The sequence below is a fragment of the Gopherus flavomarginatus genome, chromosome 8 (genome assembly GCF_025201925.1).
Source record: "Gopherus flavomarginatus isolate rGopFla2 chromosome 8, rGopFla2.mat.asm, whole genome shotgun sequence".
Classification (NCBI taxonomy): domain Eukaryota; kingdom Metazoa; phylum Chordata; order Testudines; family Testudinidae; genus Gopherus; species Gopherus flavomarginatus.
The window spans coordinates 36,572,834-36,598,075 of NC_066624.1; the positions used below are offsets into that span (position 1 = coordinate 36,572,834).

General features: G+C 38.1%; 1 protein-coding gene across 8 annotated transcripts in view; it reads left to right on the forward strand.

Annotated features, from left to right (window-relative positions):
- The window catches only part of DIAPH2 (diaphanous related formin 2), an 879,031-nt gene that overhangs the window by 43,720 nt on the left and 810,069 nt on the right, over nt 1–25,242 (forward strand). For 7 of the 8 annotated variants that reach the window (XM_050965017.1, XM_050965016.1, XM_050965012.1 and 4 more), the window contains 2 exons: nt 10,940–11,044; nt 18,327–18,347. In XM_050965017.1, coding sequence (XP_050820974.1) covers nt 10,940–11,044; nt 18,327–18,347 — 126 coding nt within the window. The remainder of the gene's footprint in view (nt 1–10,939; nt 11,045–18,326; nt 18,348–25,242) is intronic. The other variant, XM_050965011.1, reaches the window with a different exon arrangement.

The window sequence follows — 25,242 nt, forward strand, 5'->3', positions numbered from 1 at the left end:
GGTTTATGCAGCACCAAATGCTATGTGGTGTATGACTAGGGCTCCTATATGTTACAGTAATACAAATAATATCTTTAGTTCAGATTTCTGTTCTTATGAATGTTGTGACTCTACAAGACGTTGTGATTTCTTGTAATTCTCAAGTTACTGTGTTGTGAAGTCAATTAGTCTGAGTTTTTGGTGGGCTGAAATCACAGTGTGGCCATTACCTCTAAATACAGGATAACTTATCTGGAGTTACCAACTGAAATTCTTGAATAATTCACTGACTGATTACAGGAAGTATGGATGCTATTAAATTTCATGTTTGTTCTCCAGCGAGTGAGAGTAAATACTAGATTAAATGCAGATCTCTTAAGTTTCAAATCGTAGTCTAAAATCATGACAAAAGCTATCTTGGATTTAATTTCTATATTTTCTATAACCTTTGTTTTGAAACAAAAACCCTAATATGTAGTCAGAAGTAGAAACTTGTGCTTTTTTCACATTTCAAGCATTTGTGGTAAGCCTTTTTTTTTTTTTTTTTTAAATCCCATTCATTAAACTAACCTTGATGTCCCCAAATGCACACATGTATTAAGACTTTTTCTCTGGAATCCAGATGGGCAAGACTAATGTCAGTGGAGTAATAAAATTAAGAATTAGGTTATTTTTTTTTTTGTAATGATCATATGGGATATTAAAATACTGCTTCAATTTGACAGTAAAAGCCTCTGTTAAACAGAATGGCTTAGACTACGTATTACAGTAACTCCTCACTTACAGTCGTCCCAGTTAACGTTGTTTTGTGGTTACATAGCTGATCAATTAGGGAACGTGCTCGTTTAAAGTTGTGTAATGCTCCCTTCTAATGTCATTTGGCAGCCACCTGCTTTGTCTACTGCTTTCAGGAAGACTAGCCCGTTGCAGCTAGCTGGTGGGGGTTTGGAACCAGAGTGGACTGGCAGCCTGCTATCAGCTCCCTGCTCCCCTAAGTTCCCTGTGCAGCAGCTGCCTGCAGTTCAGCTATGTCCCTCCGCCCACTGCCATGTGCTCCTCCTGCCCTCTGCCTTGGAGTTGCTTTCCGAGACTCCTGCTTGCTGTGCTGGGGGGAGGGAAGAAAGAAGGAGGCTAATATTAGGGTATCCCCCAACCCCCCTGCTCCTGCCCCCCCCTTACCCCATCTTCCATAGAGCATGGCTCAGAACGGGAGGGTGCTTGCAGCAGCTGCTCTCTCAGCAAGCTGATTTAATTAACAAGGCAATGTACTTAAGGGAATGAGCATATCTCCCTCTATTCCTTTTGCCTTGCAGAATGAGAGAGTTAACCCTTGAGGGCTCAGCCAATTGCTTGTTCATCATTTATCAGTAAGGGAAATATCCCACCCTCTGACTCCTCCACCTCAACCAAGCTTCGCAATCATCATCACTGTGTACCAGTATTAAATTTTTTGTTTAGAACTTTGAGTGTGTGTGTGTGCCAGCGTGTGTATTGTGAAAAGGTCAGGCCAGATGGCTACAGGAGAGTGATAGAAGGCAGATATATTAGCCCCAGGTTAAATAGGTTCCCTTTCCCTGTGTAAGGGAACAGGGAAGGTTCCAGAACAATCAGGAACTTTCTGGAAACAATTAAGGCAGACAGGCTGATTAGAACACCTGCAGCCCATCAAGAAGCTGCTAGAATAAATTAAGGCAGGCTAATCAGGGCACCTGGGTTTAAAAAGGAGCTCACTTCAGTTTGTGGTGCGTGTGTGAGGAGCTGGGAGCAAGAGACGCAAGGAGCTCAGAGTGAGAGGGTGTGCTGCTGGAGGACTGAGTAGTAGAAGCATTATCAGACACCAGGAGGAAGGTCCTGTGGTGAGGATAAAGAAGGTGTTTGGAGGAGGCCATGGGGAAGTAGCCCAGGGAGTTGTAGCTATCATGTAGCTGTTCCAGGAGGCACTATAGTCAGCTGCAATCCACAGGGCCCTGGGCTGGAACCCGGAGTAGAGGGCAGGCCCGGGTTCCCCCCAAACCACCCAACTCCTGATCAGACACAGGAGGAGTTGACCCAGACTGTGGGTTCCACCAGAGGGGAAGATCTCTGAGGCGAGTAAATCCACCAGTAAGCGCAGGAGCTACCAAGGTAGAGGAGGAACTTTGTCACAGTGTATATATTGTCTTTTGTCTGGTGAAGAAAAATTCCCTGGAACCTAACCCTCCCATTTACGTTAATTCTTATGGAGAAATTGGATTCACTTAACATCGTTTGCTTAAAGTCACATTTTTCAGGAACATAACTACAACATTAAGTGAGAAGTTACTGTACTGGACAGGAGACATAAGCTAACCTCAGTAATTTGAAAAATTGTGGATTTAACTTAAATGTTAAGATTCTTCAATAACTAATTTGCCAGTTTTAAGACAGGTACTTGAATGGTTTCTTTTAAATGACTGAATTAAAATATTTTCTTTGGTTTCATAAAATATATTTAAGATTACTCATTTTTTCCTGTTCATAAATGATTCTTGGATTAGACCAGCTAAGCCACACGGGTCTCACCCATCCTTAAATGAAACACTTTTGCACATCTATAAACTTTTGTTAGCAATCAAAAATACATTTAAAGAGGATTCATTTGGGATTTGAGGAATGAAAGGCTTTTATTTTGACTTTTTTGTAAGGAAAAGCTCCCCTACCAGAGTCAGTCCAACTCTCAAAGGTGTGATCTCTGTTTAAAGCTTTCCACAGAGAAACTTACTGAAGAGATTGTAACTGAAGTAACCATTGTTGACTGTTTCTTTAATCTTTCTTCCTTTTCCTTTAATAAAATGTCACAGTTAATCATGTTGATTATTTTTTGCTTATTTATAATTGTGATATCCCCTGAAACGTGACAAAGAACCCCATGTAATTAAAATAGCGGGAGTCAAATTCCTGAATTGCCACTGAGACAGTTATTAAAATTTGGCTACCATTTGCTTCTCTGGACTGTAAATTTTAAGGGATAAAATCAACCTCTTTAAACATTCCTGTCACAATTTGAGGGTAACTACACTTTTGACCACTTTTGGTTTTGAGGAAAGCTCTCTCACTCGTCTAGATGTCACCTGTTTGGGCATCCCTCTCCCTCTAGATCAGGAGTTCAGGCTTGCAACCCCATTGCACTTCACTGTGTAAATCATAGCAGGAATGAGAGTCCAGTCCTTTGCCTTTGCTTTCTGTCCAAAGACTGTATGAATTGAGTGTGCCAGCTTTTCAAAAGCAGAGTACATTTACTTGAAGAGCAAGAGAGAACCCACAAAACAATAAAAGGATTTATAATCATATTTAAGATTACCAGAGTGTTTCCCTCCCCCAAATCCATCCTTCTAGGAGTTCCTAATAGGTTCCAAAGTCTTTCAAACCCTCAAGCCTCGAAGACTGAATCTCTGCCTCACCAGCCTTGTGACTTTTGCAGTAACTCACCTTTCGTGACGCCAGATTTCACAGAGAACCTACCCAGGAACCCAGTGATGAACGCATACATATAACGAACACTGATGAAAAGGTCCGTGAGTGTTTTATGGGCTCATATTGTCTGGCCCATCTCATTATAATAGTCAGTGTTTTCATGCTTTGAAAAGCTGGCTCAAACGTATGGATAAACTTTATAAAGCTGAAACAGTAGTCCATAAAGATGCTGTAGGTGCTCTCAACATCTGTTACAACCCTTTTCTGCTCCACACCAGTTTCATGAGAAACTTGAAGTGGTTTTACTAATGAAAATGTCTATAAAATGGAAACTGTCCAAAATTTTCTTCTGTCACAATACCAGATTACTTTTTTGTAAATACTTTGACTAGTTTTTAATCTAAGCTTTGGGGACAACAGAAGTAATCTCTTGGATCTCTGCTTGCTGGGAAGCTGCACAGTGATCTCCCACCTCTGCAACCAGTGAGTGGCCTGTGCTCCCCAATGCCATGCTGAAACTTCCACATTTCTTTGACAAATAAAATTTGCAGAATTTTGCAAAATTTTAAAATATTGGGTGCAGAATTTTTATTTTTTTGGCACAGAATGCCCTCAGGAATATATCATATCTGTAATGTTATATACAATACATCTCTAGTCACTATGTTCAAGACAGATGAATTTAAACTGGAACATGTGCAGAGAGAGACTCTCCATTCCCTGATCATCCTAGTAGCCCGTCTTATAAGAAACAACAACGGCATGGCTTGTTAAGCCTACTAAAATGAAGGCTGAGCCCTGGTGTACACTACAGAATTACTTCAGTATAGCTACATCACTCAGCGGTGTGAATAGTGCACACCCCTGTGTGACATAGTTATACTGACCTATGCCCTGTTGTGGACAGCACTATGTTGATGGGAGAGCTTCTCCTGCAAGCATAGCTACCACCTCTCAGGGAGTGGAGTTGAGTTGACAGGAGAGCTTTCTCCTGTTGGCTTAGAGGATCTTCACCAGAAGTGCTACAGCAGCATAGCTACATTGGTGAAGCTGCTTCTCTGTAAATTTTTAGTGTAGATCTGCCCTCTCTAAATATATCAGAGGTTAAATACCAGGGAGGGAGAACAGCTACTTAATCTAAAGGACAGTTTTTTGCACATGGATATAAACTGGCCACAAATAGAGTTAGGCTGGAAATTAGAATGTTTTTAACTCTGGCAAACCAACCATTCTTAAATGGAGCTGGATAACTTTATGCATGGGAGTGTATGACACACACGTTGTATATGCAATAGCAGAGAACTGGACTTAACCCAAGGAAGTCCCTTCCAGTCCTATATTCTGTTACTTAGGAGCCTAGTATTTTCAAAGTCTGAATTCTTTAAATGTATTTAGGTTTTGATCTTGAATTCTGCAAACTCATTACAAAATTAGAGGATTTATATTATGAGAGAGATCACAGTAATACAGAAGACTTATTCAATCACTAAGTACTTGTTAGGTGATGTACTGACTTCTTAAATGCACCTAAGGGCAAAATTGGGAGTAGAGCTTGACTATAGGTTTTGGCTCTGTTCTTTCAGCTTTTGCACGGAAGTGCCAGTAAAGAATCTGGATATGTAAGAAGTTTAAAAAAAGCATCATTATTGATAAATTAATCGTTGTAATTAAATACTTGACGTTTCTATTGCTCTTTGCTCAAATGGATATTTAGCCATACAAAGCATAGGTAGGGTTTTATTAAATCACAGTATTGAATGTTTGAACATACACCAACATATAGATGTTATTAGGATTTATCAAGATGCAAATTTATTCTTACAGGTAGTATGGTACATCTGCTGGTGATAAAATTAATAACGAATTTGAAAATTGAATGATCAGATGAAATAGCATTGTCAGACTGCAAGTTTATAACTGGGGAAGTCGTCGTCTTTCACTGTCCCTCGAAGCAAGGCTGATATCTGCCCAGGGGGTTCATTGGTGGGTTTTTAAGTGGCTGAGGAGCCCAATTAATCCCCTGCAGATTTTCCCACAGAAGTGACATAGTTGTTGGCTGGAGTGTTGTGCCCTTTCTTCCTTCCTTTGTCACTTCTCTGTCTCATGAGCACATCTGTTCTCCTTGAAGTGAGCTGTAGCTTGGTGCATGGTGTGGTACCACTGCATTCTGTTCCGTGCTAAGTCCTCCCAGTTTGTTGGGTTGATGCCTCCCTTTTTAAGGTGTGCTTTCTATAAGCCTTTGAAGCACTTCTGTGAGCCCTTCTTCCGTGACTTAACTGAGAGTAGAGTACTTGCTTCAGGAGGCCAATGTCAGGAACACATACGCAGTGGCCAGCCCAATGGAGTTGGTGTTTCATGACCTATGCTTCTATGCTGCTGCTGTTGGCTGCAGAGAGAACGCTGATGTTAGTGTGTTGGTCTTCCCAGCTCATCCTGAGAATCCTCCTGAGGTAGCGCTGCTGAAACTACTCCAGTTGCTTGATAGTGTCTGTAAGTCTCTCACTCATAGAGGAAAGTGCGGGTGACAATTGCCTTGTAAACCAAGATCTTGTTTGCAGATCGTTATCACTGAAGACTTGTTTTGAGTAGCCTTCTGAAGGTTGTGCTGGCACAGCAGAACTTGTATTCAATTTCTGTGTCAATGCTGGCTGTTTGGGAGAGGTGGCTCCAAAGGTCTGGAAAATGGTCCACATTTCCCAGAGGTTCTCTGCTGCTAGTGATTTGTGGTGTACAAAGAGTAGTTTGTCAAGCTGATAGGGTACCTTGATTTTCCCAATGTTGAGAGAGAGAGAGAGAGAGACACACACACCCCCAGGCTGTTGTAGGCATCTGCAAAAAGATTTGGGGTGCTTTGCAGGTCGGCCTCTGTGTGTGCGAGAATGATGCAGTCAATTGCATCCTGAAGGTCAGTGATGTCAATTTTCATGATCTTAGATTTTGTTTAGAGATTGAGTTGGCCATCGATATGATACTCAGTCCTGATTCCTGATCAGGAAGGTGGTCACGAATGAGAATGAGGATCATGGCAAGATAAATGGAAAAGAGTTTTGGAGCAGTGACATAGCCCTGCTTCACACCAGTGTGAATGGTGAATGGCTTGGCTGTTGCACAGAATGGTGACATTCATCCAATCGTGGAGTAGTCTGATGATGGAAATGAATTTCTGTGAACAGCTAAATCTACACAGCACCTTCCGAAGGGCATCACAATTAATAGTCAAAGACTTTCGTTCGGTTGATGAATGTCATGAGCAGTTCTTGGTGTTGCTCTCTGCACTTCTCCTGAATCTGTCATGTCATGAAGATCATGTCAGTTGTGCCTCAGGATGGCCTGAAGCCACACTGTGATTTGGGGAGGAATTCCTTAGCAAGGGGGAGGGGGTGGTTTAGTAGGAGCCAGGCAAGGATTTTCCTTGCGATGGAGAGGAGGGCAGTATCTCTGTAGTTTCCACATAAAGATATGCCCCCTTTCTTGAATATTGTAACAATGTTGGAATGCTTAAAGTCAGGTGGAATTTCTTCACGGGTCCAGGTTTTGTCGAGGGAATTGGCAAAGTTTGTGCTGGAGCATTTTTCCACCATCTTTAAAAACCTCAGCTGAGATGCTGTCTGAGTCTCGTGCCTTGTGATTTTTGTCTCAGTGATGGCATGCCGGACTTCCTCAGAAGATGTGGGATCAGCAAGGTGGTGTTGAGCATTGTGGAATAAACTCGATAGTGTCTTCGGAGACTATGGATTTGTGGTTTAGTAGGCTCTCCAAGTACTCTTTCCAGCATTGTTTAATGTCTGTATTGTCTTTGAGGAGGGTGGAGCTATCCTGATAACATAAGGGGGTTGGAGCTTTGGAGCTTGGCCCGTATATCGCTTTTGTTGCTTGAAAGAAACTTCTCTCGTCATCCTAGTCTACGAAAGCCTGGATCTCAGAGACCTTGTCAAGGTTTCTTTCCCCACTCTGAGCTTTAGGGTATAGATGTGGGGACCTGCATAGACACTTCTAAGCCTAATTACTAGCTTAGCTCTGGTACACTGTCACCACCCAGAATTCCAGTGTCTGGGGCACTCTCTGTTTCCCCCAAAACTTCATCCCGTCCCTGGGTTGCCTTTAGGGAGTTCACCAATTCCCTGGTGAGCACAGATCCAAACTCCTTGGATCTTAAAACAAGGAGAAATTTACCATCCCCTCCTTTCCCCCACCAATCCCTGGTGAGTCCAGATCCAATCCCCTTGGATCTTAAAACAAGGAAAAATCAATCAGGTTCTTAAAAAGAAATCTTTTAATTAAAGAAAGAAAAGGTAAAAATTATCTCTGTAAAATCAGGATGGAAAGTGCTTTACTGGGTAATCAGATTCCTATAGACCAGAGTGACCCCACCCTAGCCTTAGGTTCAGAGTTACAGCAAACAGAGGTAAAATCCTTGCAGCAAAAAGAAACATTTACGAGTTGAGAAAACAAACATAAGACTAAGACGCCTTGCCTGGCTTATTACTTAAAAGTTTGAAACATGAGAGACTGATTCAGAAAGATTTGGAGAGCCTGGATGGACGTCTGGTCCCTCTTAGTCCCAAGAGTGAACAACACCACCACAAAGAGCACAAACAAAAGACTTCCCTCCACCAAGATTTGAAAGTATCTTGTCCCCTATTGGTCCTCTGGTCAGGTGTCAGGCAGGTTTACTGAGCTTCTTAACCCTTTACAGGTAAAAGAGACATTAACCCTTAACTATTTGTTTATGACAGGCCTTCTGTTGCCCACACTTGTTTTTGTTGTCACATAGCCACCTTTGGACTTTTGATGCAGTCCTCAGCCACCCCTAAGGCAGACAAATTCATCCTCATTTCAGTGCCAGCATTGGACGGGATGCCCAACTCTGCAGTGGCACAATAGGCAAAGAGAGGGTGGGAAATATAGACCTGAATGGTATTCTCCTCCTCAGTGAATGTGTGGCGCATGACCTGCTCATCACGAATACCATCTTTAGGCAGAGTAACAAATGACTGTTATAGTCAGAGCCTGAGATTATGCCGACCTCCATATAACATGACCCATGAGAGGTACAGATCACTGTTGAACAATGGAATTAATAAGGTGTAGTATTAATGCATATAAAATGAAGTTTGCGGTAGCTGTCACTAGAGTATTATTGACTGGTGGTCACTTGAGTTATGCTTGACAATTGCACTGTGACATGTGTCTGTCAGTCTGACCTTTTCCCATTGTTTTGTACCTTGCATCAGCAGTGCCTGGTCCAAGTGTGTGTGAAATACCACTGTTTCACAGCTATTTCAAATGGAGTTTGAACAAGTGCAGTGAGTACACAAAGTGCAAACCAGTGGAGAAATAGTACTCAAGGTTTTTTTTCATTTTGAGTTAGCGTGCTCAAAACAGTCAAAATTGCTACTTTCAGAGTAGCTGAGAAATGTGGAGGGATTGACTGTAGTGTTTGTATGTGATAATACATTTTTCTGTAGATTAGATGAGATAGTTGAATTAGAGATTTTTGTAATTTAATTCATAGTAGAATTCACCATCTTGCACAGAACACCCTAAAAGCAGTCCTTAATGATCTTTACAAACGTGCAACTGACTTTTTGGAGACTTGTTTCAGCAAAGGAGGAGCCGTGCTTGAGAGTAGCTAGATAAAATATGGATCAGGTTGTTATAGATAAGAGCACTGCCTGTGAAGACAGAAGGAAGTTGTCACTGAAGTAACTAAGCATCCAAGTCTGTGAAGTTTTACTCTTCGACAAAATCTCTCAGTGACTAGCAAAGCTTTTGAAATTCAAGAAGTGTAAACTGAGGTAAATGAAGGGATTAAATGCCTATTTCAACTTAGCCATTGATATCCAGAGTTGCTTTGCATGCGCAATTTATTTTAAGCCCAGTGAGAACTGTGGCAGCTCTGCAGCTGTGAAAATAAGACATCAGTAGGTAATGTAGTCTTCTAAAGTGTGGAGTGAAGGACCAAATGTATAGCAGACAATTTCTGCCATTCTTGTGTACAATTGCAGCAATAATCAACTTCAGATGAAACAACTTGTGATTGCAGGATCTGTTTACTTAATGCACACTAAACTACGTACATTCTTGTGATGCCTAGATGTACATGTAAAGAAAAACTTAGTTGTGTAAAGTTCAGTTGGCTCCGCACAATGTACTGGGCAAAATTACAAAAGCCAGAAAATAAGTTTAACAATGATACTGTGCTTTTACTGTACCCATATTATACCCACCTTGTAGCTACCAAAATACTAAACATCAACAATAATGTTTAACCAGAATTCGGTTTGTTGATTGAAACCATGGAGGGGGAGTAAAAAAATAAATAAAAAAGCCCTCGGGTGATAAACCTGATAACGCTGGAGGATGGCAGAATAAGTACCACCAACAGAGAACGGAAATAGTGGACTACGTTAAGAGAGGAAAAAATCTCAATTTGGACAGAAATGTCAAATTTGTTTCTGCAAAGGCCAGAATTAGTGTGGGGTTTGGGAGTTTCTGTCAGTGCATTTTGAGGAGGATTTAAGCCAATGGGTTTCAGGATGGAAAATGGCATTTTTTTAACAAAAGATTTGTGTAAATCATACTTTATCTTTGGTAGGGCCTTTCCATTCTTTCTGTTTTATAAACTGAATGCTAATGTGGATGCTGGAATTGAGATTTTTACATATATTTTTCTAAAGTTTCATAGTTAAAATGCTCATCTGTGCTGGAAAAACAAGTTCAGCACTTCATTAACATCCAGGTTGTGAGAATGGCACCAACTCATAGAAAGCAAATAGCTAGTGTAAACAAGCACCTTCCAATATCAGAACTTCTACAAGTCAGGGAAACATAAGTGTTCTGATTAGATTCTATTAATCGATCAGGGAATATGGCTTGATCAGTGGGATTGTAGTAGTCTTAAATCAGTGAGGGATAATCCCACCTGTTAGTGGCTAAATATGGGTTCGGGAAGCTTCCTTTTGATCCTTATTGTGAGAAACTGGCCTGTGTAAGAAAAAATTCACAAACTTGGTTAATGTGTCAAACGTCTAAAATTCTTGTTAATACTGAAGCAATTTTGTCCAAAGTGACAAGTTTTTATGCCACTAAAAGGTTTTTTATAAAAAACATAGCTTTGGACACTAATACAAAATGTACACACGTGGTCAACTTAACATCTGAATTGGATTCAGTTTTAAGCATCTTAGCTTTCTTGTGTTTTTGACGGAACCATACTTCCTTGTCGGTTGTGTTGAACATAAAGCTCATTGTTGTGGAGTATTATGGAAGATTGTAAAATGAAAGTTCATAACATAGTTAAAGGTATAGAATAAAAATTAAATTTGAGACAGTTCAGAGGACAGTGTAAAGGAATAACTAACGGTATTACCACAGATATTTCAAGTAGGTACACATTAACTCAGTCACTGTTAATTTTCAAATATGGAGCAGCTTTTATTTGTAGAGAAGCATCAGTACTAGTGAAGATAAATGAAAACTGAAATAAATATTATCATGTCATTTTATGTTGTCTGCTCATTTACAGGAAGACATGAACCTAAATGAAGAACGTAAAGCTCCTTTACGAAATAAGGATTTGACCACGAAACGTGAGATGGTTGGCCAGTATATTTCTGCGACTGCTAAATCTGTAAGTTAACTTTTCCTAGACCAGAATAATAAGCTTGGCTTCATGTATACTTTATATTTTTTGAGATGAAATAGTCTGATTGCTGCCTCAGTTTATCCTTAGAGTGCTTAGAAATCCATTGTGCATAATGCACTTGAAAATTCTCTCAATTGTAGATAAACTGTTTGAGGTGCACTAAATTTTAATTAATCTGAAACATGATACTCACTTCTCTGTAAACTAGTCAGACTTCAAAATCTACTGCTCTGGGGTAATCAGTACGACTTGATGAAAACATGGAATTGTCAAATTTGTAAAGTAATAAAATTGATGTTGGACAAGGTCAATTTGTTAAATTAGTTAAGTACTGTAGCTGGTTTGGTGAGAATACAAGGTGTTCTGGTGCTGGTGAGAAACGTTCTGTAGTTAGATGAAATACCACCATTCCTAGGGAGAATCTTATGGAGCTGTAAGTCTTCAGTGTTGAATGATTTCCATGCTCCTTGCTGTGCTCATAAACACCTTGTGTTAGTGGATCCATAATTCCCCACTTTGTTAGGTGGTCAGTTACTTACAAGTAACTCCCCTAGAGGGAGAGATTTTTTTCAGGTAAAATGGCCACAGGATTATCCATCTCCAGTTTGCCAATGTCCAGTTAAGGTTGATTGCAGTGAAGGATGATAACCTGTTCTTGTATCAGAGGGTAGCCGTGTTAGTCTGGATCTGTAAAAGCAGCAAAGAATCCTGTGGCACCTTATAGACTAACAGATGTTTTGGAGCATGAGCTTTCGTGGGTGAATACCCACTTCCTCAGATGCATGTAATGGAAATATCCAGGGGCAGGTATATATATGTGTGCTAGCAAGCAAGCTAGAGATAACGAGGTCAGTTCAATCAGGGAGGATCTCTAGCTTGCTTGCTAGCACACATATATATACCTGCCCCTGGATATTTCCATTACATGCATCTGAGGAAGTGGGTATTCACCCACGAAAGCTCATGCTCCAAAACATCTGTTAGTCTATAAGGTGCCACAGGATTCTTTGCTGCCTTAACCTGTTTGTTTGGATGGGAGAGATGCAGTATAGTCTCAAATGGTTGAAATCTCATTTATATTTCTCAGTTGTAGGAAAAATTAATACTACTTGATAACACAGGTTATTAAATAGAACCATAATGCTTTTTATGTTACAGACGTTTAATACTGATAAATGATTTCCTCTTGAGGTGTAAAAAGATGTTACAAAACTATTTGAACATTTATATGAGACATATGAGGTACTTCCAAAATAAATTACCAATGTATTTTGCCCTGTATTCCTCTCTTGTATTTGCTGTACGTTGTACTTTAAGCAAACTGATTTCTGAATGTCAAACAACTTAAACAACGCATTGCAGCGCTGCCAGAGCAGAGTAGCAGCATTTTTTTAAAATTTGCTATGGTATCCAAGAGCAGAAATCTGTTTAGTAATTTTATGTAACTAAGTCTGAGTGCAAAATACAGATAGCTATACATGGATAATCATGTGTTTTTATTTTTAAAATGAACTTGAAAATAAGATTGTTAGTTTATCTTCCTAATGATAAACATAGAACTGAAAGTGAGGTAAGTGACTTGAGCTTCTGAGTTTTTTTAATAGATTTTCATCAGTACACTGTTACTATATGAAGTTTTGACTTCAAATAATTTCTTGCAACACCAAAACTACATATAACTAAATGAATTTTTGGAAGAAGTTACGTGATTATCCTTTTGACTGAATGAGGAAAGTTGACTGATGTAATGTGTAAATAGAGATATTGAAAGAAAGTCGCATCTGTCTTTGCTTTATTAGATGGATAAATATGAAAGTTTAAGGTTTGTTCTTCAAGAAATGAAAAATCCAGAGTTTAGAAACATGTGTTGCTTTAAACATACTGCAATCATCCAATACATAAGTTGTAATAACATTCCACTATTATGAAAAGTATTCTGTAATATTTTGTGTGAACTAGCTCTGGGTTTATTAAGGCAGTTTTGATTAGGATGCTTTAAAGCTGCTTTTTCTCCATTTGATATTATTAAAAAAATCAAATGTAGGATCAGTCTAAGCAAGAGGAAAACCAATTACATGGTTCCTTGTTGCAGAAGGACTGGAAAAAAGTCTCTGCTGGGAATATTTAAAGCAATGCTCTTTTCAAAAATATTTTCTGAAAGTGGCTTTTTCCCCTAAAGATGTTCAGATTGTTTTTCAATAATTGACATAATTTAGAAATTTAATAATAAAGCATGGCTAAGGTTGCATGCCTAACAGCTTTTGTTTGCATTTTAAGAATCTTTAACCTTATCGCAATATATTATACAATGTGGAGAAGTATAGTGTAAACTTGGAGTTGATTTTAGATACAATACTAAGTATAGTGTTTCTTTTTTTTCCAAAAGAACCTTCAAAGAAATCTTCATTTCAAAATGTTGTTCAGCCTTCAGTATGGATGTTCCATTGATGTCTAAAATGTTTTCCTTTTAAAATATTGTACTCCGGCTCACATGTAGACTTTAAAATAGGTAATTCAAGTGCATGTCAATTGAGTTCTAAAACATGAATGGAATTTATAATTAAACCAGAAGTGTAGATGTATGTTTGTAACTTTTTCTCGGTAACATTATTATTCTCATGGTCCTAACTTGTCTTTTGGCTTAAATCTAATGAACGATGTATGTATGTAAAATAACTAAAACTTAGGAGTTAATGATTTTAATGGTGTGACCCACCTGTTAAGTGTCCTTAAGATTTGTCTGTTTCATAATTGCATCTATGTTTGATAACCTTTCTGTTGCAACTACAGCAGTTGATTAAAAGGAGAAAACAAATTCAACAGTTAACTCAAATGCAATGTCCTTTTATTCTTAAATACTACTTTCATCGGTCTGCTTTGTTCGCTTAATGGTCATTGTCCTCTGCTGAACATGCTTCCTTCCCACTTATTGACTGCTTCTGTGGATATTTTTCTCTTGCTGGACATTCCCATGAGTAACTTAGTTTTGATGCCTTGAGTGGCTTCTTTTCTTTGTTGCATAAGTTTTTTATAGGGGGTGAATGGCACCTCGGCTGATTTACTGTGAGTTTGCAGATGCTTTGCCAAGTGGCCAGCCTTCTGCAAGTCAAGTTGATGGGTGATAGAAGAATTAGGCAACAAAGGTCAGGCAGATCCATGTGACCACCAATTTCATGTGTTCATATCTCACAATTGAGATGGTCCATGGTCTACACCCAGTAGTCTACACACTTCAGCTGGCAGCTCCCTTCTGGAAGTAAAAGGCATATTAGCAGTAAACTCTCTTGAATGGTTTGTTGTAGTAGGGGCTGTTCCAGGTGTGTGTGTGTGTGTGTGTGTGTTTTATGCCAATGTCTAGCAGCCTAATTAAAAATATATATTAATAAAAAACATAAATGGCCTTAAAACTATATTATTAATTAAGCTGTATAAGTTTCCTAGTTTTGTCTTTACTCCTTTAGATTGTCCTTACTACTCTTGGTATCCATCCATTAATAGCTGAACTATATGATTTTGTTTTTTTGCCAGAAAGTTTCTCCTACCCTGTTAGGTCAGATAATAGTTCCACTGACTACTTAAGGTAATAATAACTTAAAAACCTGAAGAGTACAAGACTCCTCCCCCGGGATATCACAATATCAAAAGATACAGCTTTTAAGCATTTTAATTATTAGCTAATTAATTGATTTTTTTTTGTTTACATAATTGTCCCTATGGGTTCACCACTTTGTGGGGAGGGAGGGCACCTGACCTGGGAGACCTTTGGTAGCAGTGTTCATATGGTCTGTTCCTGTGGTCTGTACACCCTCTGAGAGCATGTTGCTGCTCTGTTTCCTTCTCAGTTCCTTTAGCATGGCACTGAGCTCTGTGGTGTCCATTAGTTAGTGCTACTAGTCGTAGGCTTGCTACTTTAATTACCTTGTTTCCTTATTGTTTTACAACATCTAACTATTGACATACTGCACACATTTATTTGTGTGTCTTGTGGGCCTGCCTTGTTCAGTCTTTCATAGGTTTGGTTCAGCACTCCCTCCCATTTCCACCTTGATAAGGATCTGTCTCTTTGTCAGAGGCGTTTATTTTTTTTTTTTTAATTTGTTATTCTGGAAACCTAAGTTTTAAATCCTACCATACATGCAGAAGGTCTCTTCCCTTGAGCGACAGTCATTCTAATTGTCTCCACTGTCTATTACTGAAAAATTGCTTACTTTCTCACTTTTACCATGTAAAATTAAATTGATTGGAATATAAATATTGTACTTAGATTTCAGTGTATAGTATATAGAGCAGTATAAACAAATCACTATCTGTATGAAATTTTAGTTTTAGTTTAGTTTAGTTGACATTGCTAGTGATTTTTATGTATACTGTTGTTAAAGTAGAAAATAGCTAGACAAACTGATGTACCCCCTGGAAGACCTTGGCGTACTCCCAGGGTACACACACCTCTGGTTGAGAACCACTGATGTAAGCCACCAGATAGGAGCAAGATCCTATCCTTGGGAATAAAAGCATTAGTACTTAGGAATGGATGCATAGCCCATCCGATAGACATCACAACTGCATGCTTATCAGGTCTGCAGAATATGGTAGCCAACACACTGAACTGACATTTTTGCCAGGCCCACAAATGGGATCCAAGGAATCAGATTATACAGTCAGTGTTTTTCATTTGGGGTTTCCCAGAGATAGACCTCTTTGGCATCCAACAAGGAGTGATGCAAGTTAAACTCGGGGAAGATCCTGACTACAGTTCGCAAGGAGGTGGTTTCCGTGTTGGCCAAGAGTCCTGCTGGAAGCTTGTCTCCCAACACCACTGCATCTCAAATTTCTGAAGAAGAGCTAAGTCAACATCATCCAATGGTGTCAACTTGGCTGAGGAAGATATATTTCCTGGACCTGTCGCTTTGACCACCTCTTTGGCTGCCACTGACAACAGGCTTGTTGGTTCAAGACTCAGGGAAAACTGTTCACCCCAGTCTACCTGTGCCACATCACATGGCTTGGCTCCTGGATGGCTAGTAGGTGTAAAAATAGACTCTTCATTTGAAGTGCAGAACATACTGTTGAACAATAGAAAACTGTCCATGAGGAATACTGAACTTCAAAAATGGAAGTAAATCTACTGTGGTTTGTCTGCCTCAGATTCTCACTTAACTCACATATTGGACTACCTGTTAAATTTGAAGATGTTGACTTTGTCACTAAGTTCTGTTAAGGTCCATCTTGTATTAGGGCCTTCTACTTACCTGTACGAGTTCATTATATGGACATCCCACAACCTTGCTAACTCTACCTTTTAGAGAGCCCACATGGGCCTCTAACCTTAATTAATCAGAATAGTTTTGGCCAAAATGATTTTTCAGGGGACTTAGCATTCATAAAACGGGAGTTCAGGTGACCTTTTCTTGCAGTAGAATGAAATCAACCTTTGCTGTAGGGCTACCAGTAGCAGCAATGAAAATTGACCCAAGTCAGTATGATTACCCAGCTTGAGAACTGTGATAGTTACTGGAGCTGTCCAAAAACTCAAGGAATCCTGCATTGGCCCACATGCTTCTCATTGGTTGACTCATGTAGTAACTTGGCCAGAATAAGGCTGTCTGGTGCTTTAGGGACTTCTAAGTGAGGCTGTGTTTTCTGTAGCTACAACCCAATGCCATGCTTCTGCTCCTCTGCCATGGCTACCTTCTTCATTGATATGGCCGTGACAATGGGCCACTTATACAAGCTGTACTCTGGGGTCAGCACTCAGCAAATGCAGTCAAGTTGTGATTTACAATGTCCCATCTTAATGCTTATTTCTCCCTGGAACTTCATACAATGCAAATACTTACCTAATCCCCTTAAGGCAAAATGTACCTTTCTTCTTTGGTCAGTTCCAGGTTGTTGTCTTGTTTCATAAAGCAGATTCCTTTATTCACTGAGATTCCTAAAGTAATCGAGTATTTAAAACTATTCTGGCCCTTCTCCAATAAGAATGTAGTATCTCAAAGTTGCGTTGGTACAGCACCTAACACAATTGTGTACATTTGTTTGATAATTCTGTTCTGTACTGTCGTTTCAAACCAAGTTTGGCTTACTGGCCTGTAATTGCTAGGATCAGTGCACAGCAATGAAAAAATGGCCAGATTTGAGGGATCAGAGGTAATTGCATTCAAGGGATTACAGATATTTACTGTTGCTCCCTGGTTAGGGAAAAGATCTTGCCTTGCTTTGTTTCCAATAAGACTAAATCTAGAGAAGTTGAGTAAACAGTTTGTCATTTTAATTCAATTTGCTGTCTGTCTGTAGTTTTTTCAACACTATAGTTGTATAGGTAACTTCAGGGAGATCTAAGACGACAAAACTCAGTAACGTGTAAGGGGCAGAACAAAGTGGTAAGGAGTGTCTGGACCATACACTCCTTGGCCGCTCAGGTCTCAGTCTGTGGGCATGGACAAAGGGTCCTTTCCCAGGGAGCTGAATTGCTTATTATGCTGCAGTGGGTGAGGAGAAAAGTTGGGATCTTTTGGTTTTAAGGGCAAAATCATTTGGGGTTAATGAACCAAGCAGAAATGCATGGTTTTCTTGTGAATGAAGTGTTAAATGCAAATCCAGATACCTGTTAATCTATGTGCATGTTTGCTGTTAAGTGCAATGATGGCACAATGAAAAACGATGGCTTCTAAAAACACAAATTCTGGATTATGGGTTTTTGTCATGTTGAAAACATCCATACTGAATATTTGAACAAAAATGTGATGTTGAGGATTTCATGAAAATACTAAGATGAGACTTTCAGCTAGAAGACACATAAGTGAGCTTATGAAAATTTAATTAAAGAAATGTTCCCTCTAAAATATAGTAAAAGCTCTGTTCAAGTAAAAAAAACTTGTTATAATAATAGAAGTAAAATGTAAATTAATATGTTATTAAAGGAGTATTCACTTTGTAGTTTAGTTCTTCTCTACATCTGTTAAAATGTCTAGTGCCTGATATCTTAACACTTTTTTCAGTCTTTTAATACTTGATATGAAGCTATCAAACTAGACTGCTCTTCAGTATATAAAATATTAGTAACTGAACATGAGTAAAAATCTCAGCTATTTTTTCCACCTCAGAATATGCTAGTTTGATAAATGAAGTATTAAAAGAATTTAATTATTATTTACTAATAATTAAACATTTGACTACTTGTGTGAAATGCTGCAGCCTACTAATAACTTCGCTATGTTTTTTGTTTTTCTTTACACTATAACCATTCTTCGCTGACCACTGCATGCAGATAATTGGAAGTAAAGTTGCGGTGAGTACAAATGTGGTGGTGTTTTTTCCTAAGTTCATGTTTATATTGTAGAATTTAGGCTTAACATTAAGTTATTTCATCATATTTTATGCACCCTTAACACATGCCAGATAGTGCTTGCTTTATCATATTATCAGTTTAATGGTTTAGGGGAAAATTGTAAGAAATTATTAATTTACTGTAATATCTCAAGAATCTGATTCAAAGCCTGTTGAACTTGTTGGGAGTCTTAGCGTTAACAACAGATTTTGAATCAGGCCTTCTATATGCAGTTGAGTCAGGTTTTACTTTTTACTGCAAAAGTAATACTTGATTCATAGTTACGAAATTCAGTCGGTCTTGAGCTTATTGTGTCTCATGTAGACCTTGATATTCAGCTGTGGCTCATAGTCAACTACAAAAAAATCTGCTGCAGAATATCACTTGGAGCTATGAGACACTTAGAATATAGGATCTAGAACTTTAGGTAATCATGCAGGCTTCAAGTATGACATAAGGCCTTCTGGAAACTATGGTTTTAGTGTTTCACTGGGAGTGCCTTCTATTTTGACTCTTGTTCGCTTTTGTCACTTAGTGTGTGTAACACCTAATTGCTTTGCAAATTAAGTCATTATATATATGAAGTCTGTTGTGGCTGGATCTTGCTGTTGCAGGAGGCAGGGCAAAACTGCCATTGAGTTCAATGGGAGAAGGTTTGGGCTTGTCAACAAATATCATGTACTATGAAACGTGGTATTTGCTGAAGCATTAGTGAGGTCAAAAGTACTGTGGAATAGAAGAATGCAGATCTAATGTTAAACTTGAATTCCCGTGTAGAATTGAGAAGAAGTGATGAAGATTTTTGTGGAAAAAGTAATGCCTGAGATTAGGTCAGTGTCATTGACTCTAGATGCAGTCAGCACCTCTATATGGTTTATTAAACAAATATATTATTTTGTTGTGAGAATAGACTCAGGATGTGAGGATAGTTTTGCAAAAGAGTTTTTAAAATTTTTAAGTGTGGTAATTAAAAACATACATTTTAAATGACAGCCTGGAGCCAGGATATCTATTGATGTAACTATGGTACAATGGCTTTTCAAGAAGACATTAAATCAACCACTCATCTGAAGTCTTCTGCAGTGTTTTTTTGTTTGAATCACTTCAGTGATTCCTTTGCTGTGTAGTCTTGTGTTACGAACCATAAATTTTAACTTTTTATTCTTTTTAAGGTCTAATAATTGGAGCATCAGCGTTTTACATGTTCAAAGCCCATTTGAGATGTGCCAGGATTAGAACAGAATCTAAAAAGTCTTTCTACTTGCTGTGCTCCTTGGCTTGTAAATAGTGTTATTTCAAATGCTTCTTCGGATGTGAGATCAGAGTAGTGATATAGCAGCCTGTGTGTTATAAGGCATTTCCGTTCTGGGGAAAATGAATGAAATGGTCAATCCTATTTCATTTTTCTGTTTATACTGTAGAAACTGGGAAAGGGGACTGCAGAAACCAGTTCTTTCCCAGGTGTGAATGAATCTGAGAGAGAATAATTTAAGTATGGGAAACTGGCAGCATTCCTAATAAAATGAGGAAAATCCCAAGGATTCTGTGAAGCAGCTTTGAAGATTTTATAACAAATAGTTCGAACCTTGACAGAGTAGAATTGCTACTACACTGAAAGAACACCCTCCTCTCCCCAATCAAACCATTGTACATTTCTCTTGATTGTTTCTTGAAAGTTACAATAATGCGCTTTTGTTTAGAGTAACATTGTTAAATAATACAGTCCTCAGATCTCTCTGGATGTTGTCATGTTGCAGAGTGAGCATTTTTTCACTACTCATGACATCTTTCTGGTGACTTTATTACGCTGAATGACATCTGTGATTACAGATGTAATAAACCAGACACGTCTATCAAATATTGTTAATCAAAGCAGTTGGGCAGGTGTGCTGAGTCTTTAGCAGGTGAGTGTACTTTGATATTAATGAAATGGTAATCAGATTTCAAAATATCTATTTTCCCTGATATGTAATTGGTACATTAATTTTTCCCGAACAGCTCCCCATATTATCAGACTATAAACTGTTTAATTAACTTTTTCCTATAAAATAGTTTGGTTCTCAACACTTTATAAAACCCCTTTCTGCCCCATGTTGGTCGCACTCCAACAGGTGATAATGTCAGGAGCTGCCTGGGTGATATTGGATCTGTTAAAGAGCCCATTGTTCTCTCATGAAGTAGGAACCTACACGTTAGTGATGTACATCTGTAATCTTTTCTGAAAAGATTACAGTATAGTAGTGTTATAATTTGAAGGGCCATAGTTTGTAAGAGAAATCATGCTGTGCTCTACTGAATGATTTCAACATTTAGGAAATTTGTCAGTGTAAATTTTCTTTTAATATAGGCAATGCCAGATACGAGAGAGAACAATAATTGAACTAGTATACAAGCTGAAGGTTCTGTAATAAAGTAATTTTATATTAGGTAGCACATTGTAAACCTTACTGCTTGTCTTGATTTACACTACAGTATTTTCTTATACTTTAGTTGCTGAAAGCAGACTATTATAGTCTTTCTTTTAGAATTTTTTTTTGTCTATTAATACTGCAATAAAACAGCCAAGTAGGAGGAACTTGCCTATTTTTGTGTATTTGTATTAGAACTAGTAGTAATCTCTTAAAGCATTGCTGTCCATGTCATGAATTTACATATATAAAACATAGATGTCATGCTGGTGAATTCAACCTACAAGCCATGAAGTAGAACTCTTGAAGAGCGGTTATTAGTTGCAGGTAATTTAAATCTCAGTAGGTACCAAGAAGTGATTTTGCGACTAATATTTCTTGAAACCTTCAAAGTTAGTATAATTTTTAGTAGATGGCAATGATCTTTATAAAGAAGTTTAACGTTTCAGGTGAAGAGATGAAAATGTAAAGACTCATTTATTGAAACTTATGAAAAAAACTTAAATTTATCAGCAACTTTTACCTGACCAAAAAGTTAAACTTCATTAATAAAAAAGGGCAGAATAATATAACAGATTTTGGGGGGGGGGGAGAAATACATTTCCTGCTATAAATTTAAAGGGGGAAAAATAAAATTCAGAGCCTGAAGATTTTGATAGTCAGTTGAACACACAACTTTCAAGCATGGTGCCACATTGAATTGTACTGTTCTTGAATTTAGGGAGATTAAAAGTAGCTTTGAACAATATCTGTCACCAGCCCTTTGCTTTCAAGTGATAATCATTTGAATAAATAAAATCTCAGAAATAATTCAATATGTATTTTAACCTTTTTTGGGGGAAGCTAATCAACTTTATTATTTTTTTCTGAATAAAATTGGAACTAATTTCCTTAACCCAATTTTGCTGCCTTCATTGCTCAGTAATGTGCTATATGCCTTTGTTCGCTTGGCAGTATGAAAATAGAAAATATGGAAATAGCTGGTTTAATGTAGGTTGTATTATCTCTTTGGGCAAGTAAAACCTTATGTAACTGTGGCGGGTAAAAGATGATTTTGTATGGAACATGCCAAGAAAAGGCTCAGTCCTGTGAGGTACTTAGTGTCCTCAATTCTTATTCGGAGCACTTGACGCTTTGCAGGAAAACCTCAACAAGTACCTATTTATACATAAAATAAATATTAAGTAGCTATAAATTTTGTCTTTAATATGCAAATTCAATTGGCTAAAAATTAAAATATAAATACATTCAGTGAATTGCTTTCATAATTCTAATCACTATTGAAAAGAGAGGCAGCATCAGGGAAACCAATTTTATCTTTTAGAAAGTCAGCTCATTTAGGTTTTAAATATAGGACTTTATGATGAGAAGTGCTCACTGAATACTACTGGAAATCCTGCTGAGCACTGAGTTGTTCTCCATCTCCTAAGGATGGAGGAAAAAAGTAATTTTGTTTTAAAACAATGCATATTTGTTAAAGGCTTTCTTCATTGGCTTTAAAATGACTTTTTTTTTCAGTAAGTGTTTACTTCTCTGATCCTGAGGTCCACTTCTGAAAAAGGAATGTGTCTATAATTCATATATTTCTTATTTTGGTGACCTAATAGATGGATTTCACCCCAGTTTTTTCAAGTTGAATATTACATTTTTTAGTCGCAGTTTAACACAACCTGGTGATGTGTAACTTTTGTCCTAACACCTATCTCACTATCTTAACAAATTTTTATCAAAGTATTAAAGCATTCCTTCAATCTTAAGGTATCAAAACATGTTATAATTACTGTAATGCACCCACCACTGGGTCAAATGTCAGCAGTGCCACTCCGCACCAGCAATTTTGTATAACAGTTTGTGGCAGATCAGAGCATTTCTCCAGCTCAGAATGCAGGGATATGTTTTGGTAAGCAGAACACAGAAAACAGGTTTAAAAACTTGCCAGGACACTTGGTTTGCATGGATTGTGAAAAGTGGGGCTTTGGACTGCAGCTTCATACATCAGAAGAATGAGGATTGTAGCAGTTTGTCTCTCTAAAATCTTACTTGGGCAATCCTACTATGTGCTTGGAGTACCAGTACCATCACTTCATACTAGGGTTGCCAATTTTGGTTGGATGTATTCCTGGAGGTTTCGTCACGTGACATAATCTTTAGTTAAAGATTAATCTTTAATTCATGGAGACTCCAGGATAAGCCTGGAGGATTGGCAACCCTGCTTCATGCTGAATGAGGATCTTCCTTTGATTGCTGATAAATGTATAAACCCAGGCCCTTCACTTAAAAAAAATCCATTCTTTCCATGTTACCACTGATCAGTTGGCAGTGAGTGGTAATAGATAGGACTGTTTTAGCAAGGAAAGTACTTAATTTTTAAGATGACTTCGCTTTTAGGAAGTTTCTTAACACTTCAAAGACTTTTAAAAAGTTTTAATATTCCATTCAGGACTACAGTATTGACTACTACCTTAAGCATCCTGGCTAGCTTTTGAGCTTCCAAGATAAAGATGATGACCTCCTGGAAATGCTAAATGCTAAGAGTCCACCTTAGTTTGTGTCATGGTACTTCAGCTGAGATGAGCAGAGGCTCCTAAAGCAGAGCTTCCTTATAAATTTGTTTGGGGCTGTTGGCAGGGTGTTCAGTTTGAAAACCCCTTGGCTTTGGATCTTGTTTCACCTAGATTAACCTTCCAGATATGCTGCAAAGGTCTAGCTTTACTTAAAGCATTTGGGTGATATTTGAGGAATTTAAGTTTTTTGTTTTGTTATAAAAGTTTTAGTAGTTAGTAATAGTGCAGAGTTAGTGTGGGGTGAGCAGTTTAATTCTCAGAATGATGATGAAACTAACTTAAACTGGTATATGTCACCCAGAGTGCAGAGTAGTTGAATTTGGGACATACTCCCCAATTCTAAACATAAATAAATAAAATTGACTGCAAAACAAGGACTTTGCATGTAATTAATTTGGCAAATAAATTAACTGACACTCTTTATTCAGAAAATCACTTCATTCTTTTTCAAGTGTTCAGTGATTATTTGTGAGCATTGTAATCTTCAAGGTCGACGATTTGAGTAAACAATGGAGTAAGGTAAGAAATAAGTCACACCAGGACTTCCTTTGCCATCCCTTGTATCATACCATATATATTCTAATTAAATAACGAAAAGCATAAAATGTGAGGATTTCATTTGGTAGCAAATCAAGTACAACCAAATATTTAATTACTGTATTGGGGGAGGAAAATTTTTCATGGAGGTAAACATTTTTAAATCAATGTAATGGAGTACACTTCTACCTCGATATAACGCTGTCCTTTGGAGCCAAAAAATCATACGGTGTTATAGGGGAGACCACATTATATTGAACTTGCTTTGATCCGCTGGAGTACGCAGCCTCCCCTCCCAGAGCGCTGCTTTACAGCGTTATATCCGAATTTGTGTTCTGTCAGGTCGCGTTATATGAGGGTAGAGGTGTATTTTTGTTGTCTGCACTCGCTGTGACATAAGCAGTGAAAACAACCGTTCTGAAAAGCTAATATGGAAATGAATAAAGAAAAAAAATTGTAGCTCTACAGCCCATTATAACATTTGTTACAAACCAAAAGCCAAAACTTAAAACTGATGTACAGATGTAATAGTTTTGTATGCATATAGGTAAACCAATTGCTGTTTAAATAGTGTCAATCGGTAGGCATTCTTGATGCTTTAATTATAAGGAAACAACCCTTTAGTTGTGAATGGTAAACAGTGACAGGAGGGGTTTTTTTTGTTTTGTTTTTTAAGGTCCAAATGGCTGCAACTTTAGTGTACCTTAATATACCTCCTCAAAGCATGCTGTCCTGGCTGCTGTGAAGGGATGGCAATTTAACTTCAAAGCTACCACATAAGCCAGCTCCTAGGTAACACACAAGTGCTTAGGTTTCCATGAAATCCAAGTGTTGTTTGATGAAGCTTGGCTAATTACCAGAGCTGGTCTTTGATGTCTGGAGTACTTCCCCTCCCCCTTTAGTTTTATCAGATGAGTAATATCTCAGTCCAGTGTTGCCAGGACCAGCTGCCACAGAGGGTGCAAGCCTCAAACTTAACTGGCATACCAAACACAGTAATGCCATCATGCTACAGGTATCATGTGCCTAATTAACAGTCAAAACCGTTTTCCAGATCTCTTTAGGCTAGTAGGAGCTTTTTAGTATTGCCTCTTCTGTGTTCCTATCTACTATAGACACTCTAATTTGAGGTGCTAAAGCCTGATGCTGTTTCTTTTAAATCATTACTCTGACTTTGGGAATAAAAAAAAATATTTCTGATGCCATTTTATTCTTCAGTTGCTTATCTTTCATGATGTGTAAAGAAGTGGGTAGAAAAGTACACATTTCATATAAAAGGAGCATATATGTGTAATAATGTACAAATTCATAGTGTTTTGTTAAAGGTATCCTGCTCCAACATTTCAA